Raw genomic sequence first — 2,140 nt, 5'->3', positions numbered from 1 at the left:
AACTAAATTACCTTTACCCAAACTTTGAAAGCAGCTTTTGAAAATATTCATCTACTTGATTAGACGGTAGTAAGTCAATAAACATGGCAACAGTTGTTGCGTTTGCTGGAAATCCATTGACAACCATCATTTTGTGATATTTCATTGCCTTTGATGTCTCTCTATGTTGCAAAAACCCTTGGATTAATGAATTATATGTGTGATGGTCAGGAGAACAACCATTGCTATCCATTTTCTCAAGCAGCTCACTCGCTTCATCAACTAGTCCGTTCTTGCAAAATCCATTGATCATTATATTGTAAGTCCAAACATTAGGATGCAATCCTTTTGCAGAAAGACCACTAAAGATTTCTCTTGCAATTGTAAGTTCCCCAACATTGCAGAAACCGTCAATTAAGATGTTGTAAAACACAATATCATGGTCTAACCTTTTGTCTTCCATCTCTTGAAACATTGTCATCGCCTCACCAATTTGTTTGTTCTTACAAAATCCATCTAACAAGATGTTATAGGTTTGGGGATCTGGATGTTGGCCACAAGCTTGCATCTTATGGAATAGCTCCATTGCAGCCTGGGGTCTCTCCACTCTGAAAAACCCATTGATAAGAGTGTTGTAAGTCACAACATTAGGAATCACTCCCTTGTTGGACATTTCATGAAAGATACGCATTGCCTCATCAATTTTTTTACTTTTGCAATATCCATTGATCAATATGTTATAGCTAATCACATTGGGTGAACAACCCTTCTCAACCATCATATTAAATGTCTTAACTGCCCCATCTATTTGGTTTTGCAAAAAATAACCATCAATCAAAGAATTGTAAGTGACTTGGTTGGGATCAATGCCTCTTTGAATCATCACTTCAAAAACTTTTCTTGCCTCACTCAACATTCCTTTCTTGCTTAGTGTGTCCACCAGTATGTTGAAGGTTCGCACATTTTGCATGACCTTGCATTGCCCCATCTCATTCAACAAGGTAGCCGCCTCCCTCCACCGGCCAAATTTGCATAGTCCTTGAATTATGCAATTGTAAGTGATAACACTTGGCTGAATGCCTTTACTCATCATTTCAGAAAAAAGATTCAAAGCCTCAGTTATCAATTTGTCCTTACACAAACTGTCAATGATTGTGTTATACAGTACCACATCGGGTTCACAACCCCCTTTCTCCATCGACCTGAGCAACCTAATAGCCAAACCAGTCCGGCCAATCTTACACAGACCGTTTACTATTGTTCCACAAGTAATCACATTCGGCTCATACCCTTTCTTCACCATTTCCTCTGCCATCCACACAGCTCTAAAAATATTAACTTGATGACAGAGACCATTAAGAAGAGTGTTTAGAGTAGGTTGGGTAGGCTGATAACCAAGTTTCAAAATTGTTGCTAAGACAGAGAACCCAAAATCAACCCGTCTCAAACGGCAGAAGCAATTAATCAAAACAGGGAGAGTATAATCACTGGGAGCGATTCCGAATGATTCCATTCGTTTAATTAGAGTAACGACTACAGAGTAATGCTTCATTCTTGCAATGGCACCCAACAATAGAGTAAAATCTCCAATGAAAGGCAAAGGGTCCATGTGAAGCATTGTATCAAACAGAACTAAGGCATGATCAAGATTCTTAAAGGTTCCAGATTTGGAGTGATCTCTCACAGAATTCAACAACTGATTCCGATTCTGATATGGGGTTTTCACATTTTCTCTAATAGTAGAACAATAATGAGAAGTAAAAGTACGAAATGGAAGGCTTACTCTAATAATCAAACGATTGCATATAAGAAGCAGAGAGGATGTTGATTTACCCATTTCACAATGACGACGCACAGTCTCAGCTACACCAAATTGGGCGGGTTTGGTCTCGGCCTAGCTTCTAAAGGAGTAATTATGGTGGTGGAGTGGCAGATCAGAGAGCGAAGCAAGGAATTCGAACTTCGTTCAGAGCCCTTTTTCTCTTTTGACGGGAAGGTAGGTAGATGATGTTTCACCTACTTGGTGTTTCTATATATCTAAAAACATGACACCCCGTTGCAATACCTAAATTCTCAGCCATAGATTTAATCTAATGGCTTAAATCTTTGACACCTTACCAAATAACAAAAAGACTATTTTACCCTTAAAAAATTTCACGGC

The 2,140-nt window shown here is 38.8% G+C and overlaps 1 protein-coding gene across 1 annotated transcript; it reads right to left on the bottom strand.

Moving 5' to 3' along the window:
- Positions 1-1,816, bottom strand: LOC115980386 (putative pentatricopeptide repeat-containing protein At1g12700, mitochondrial). The gene has a single exon (XM_031102639.1). The coding sequence runs from the start codon at positions 1,814-1,816 to the stop codon at positions 14-16; it is 1,803 nt and encodes a 600-aa protein (XP_030958499.1). The 3' UTR covers positions 1-13.
- Between the last annotated feature and the right edge of the window lie 324 nt (positions 1,817-2,140).

The sequence above is a fragment of the Quercus lobata genome, chromosome 3, assembly GCF_001633185.2.
Source record: "Quercus lobata isolate SW786 chromosome 3, ValleyOak3.0 Primary Assembly, whole genome shotgun sequence".
Lineage (NCBI taxonomy): Eukaryota > Viridiplantae > Streptophyta > Magnoliopsida > Fagales > Fagaceae > Quercus > Quercus lobata.
This window is presented reverse-complemented; position numbering and strand designations above follow the sequence as displayed.

Coding starts and splice junctions, on each gene's coding strand:
- LOC115980386 (XM_031102639.1), bottom strand. CDS start 1,816: ATGGGTAAATCAACATCCTCTCTGCTTCTTATATGCAATCGTTTGATT.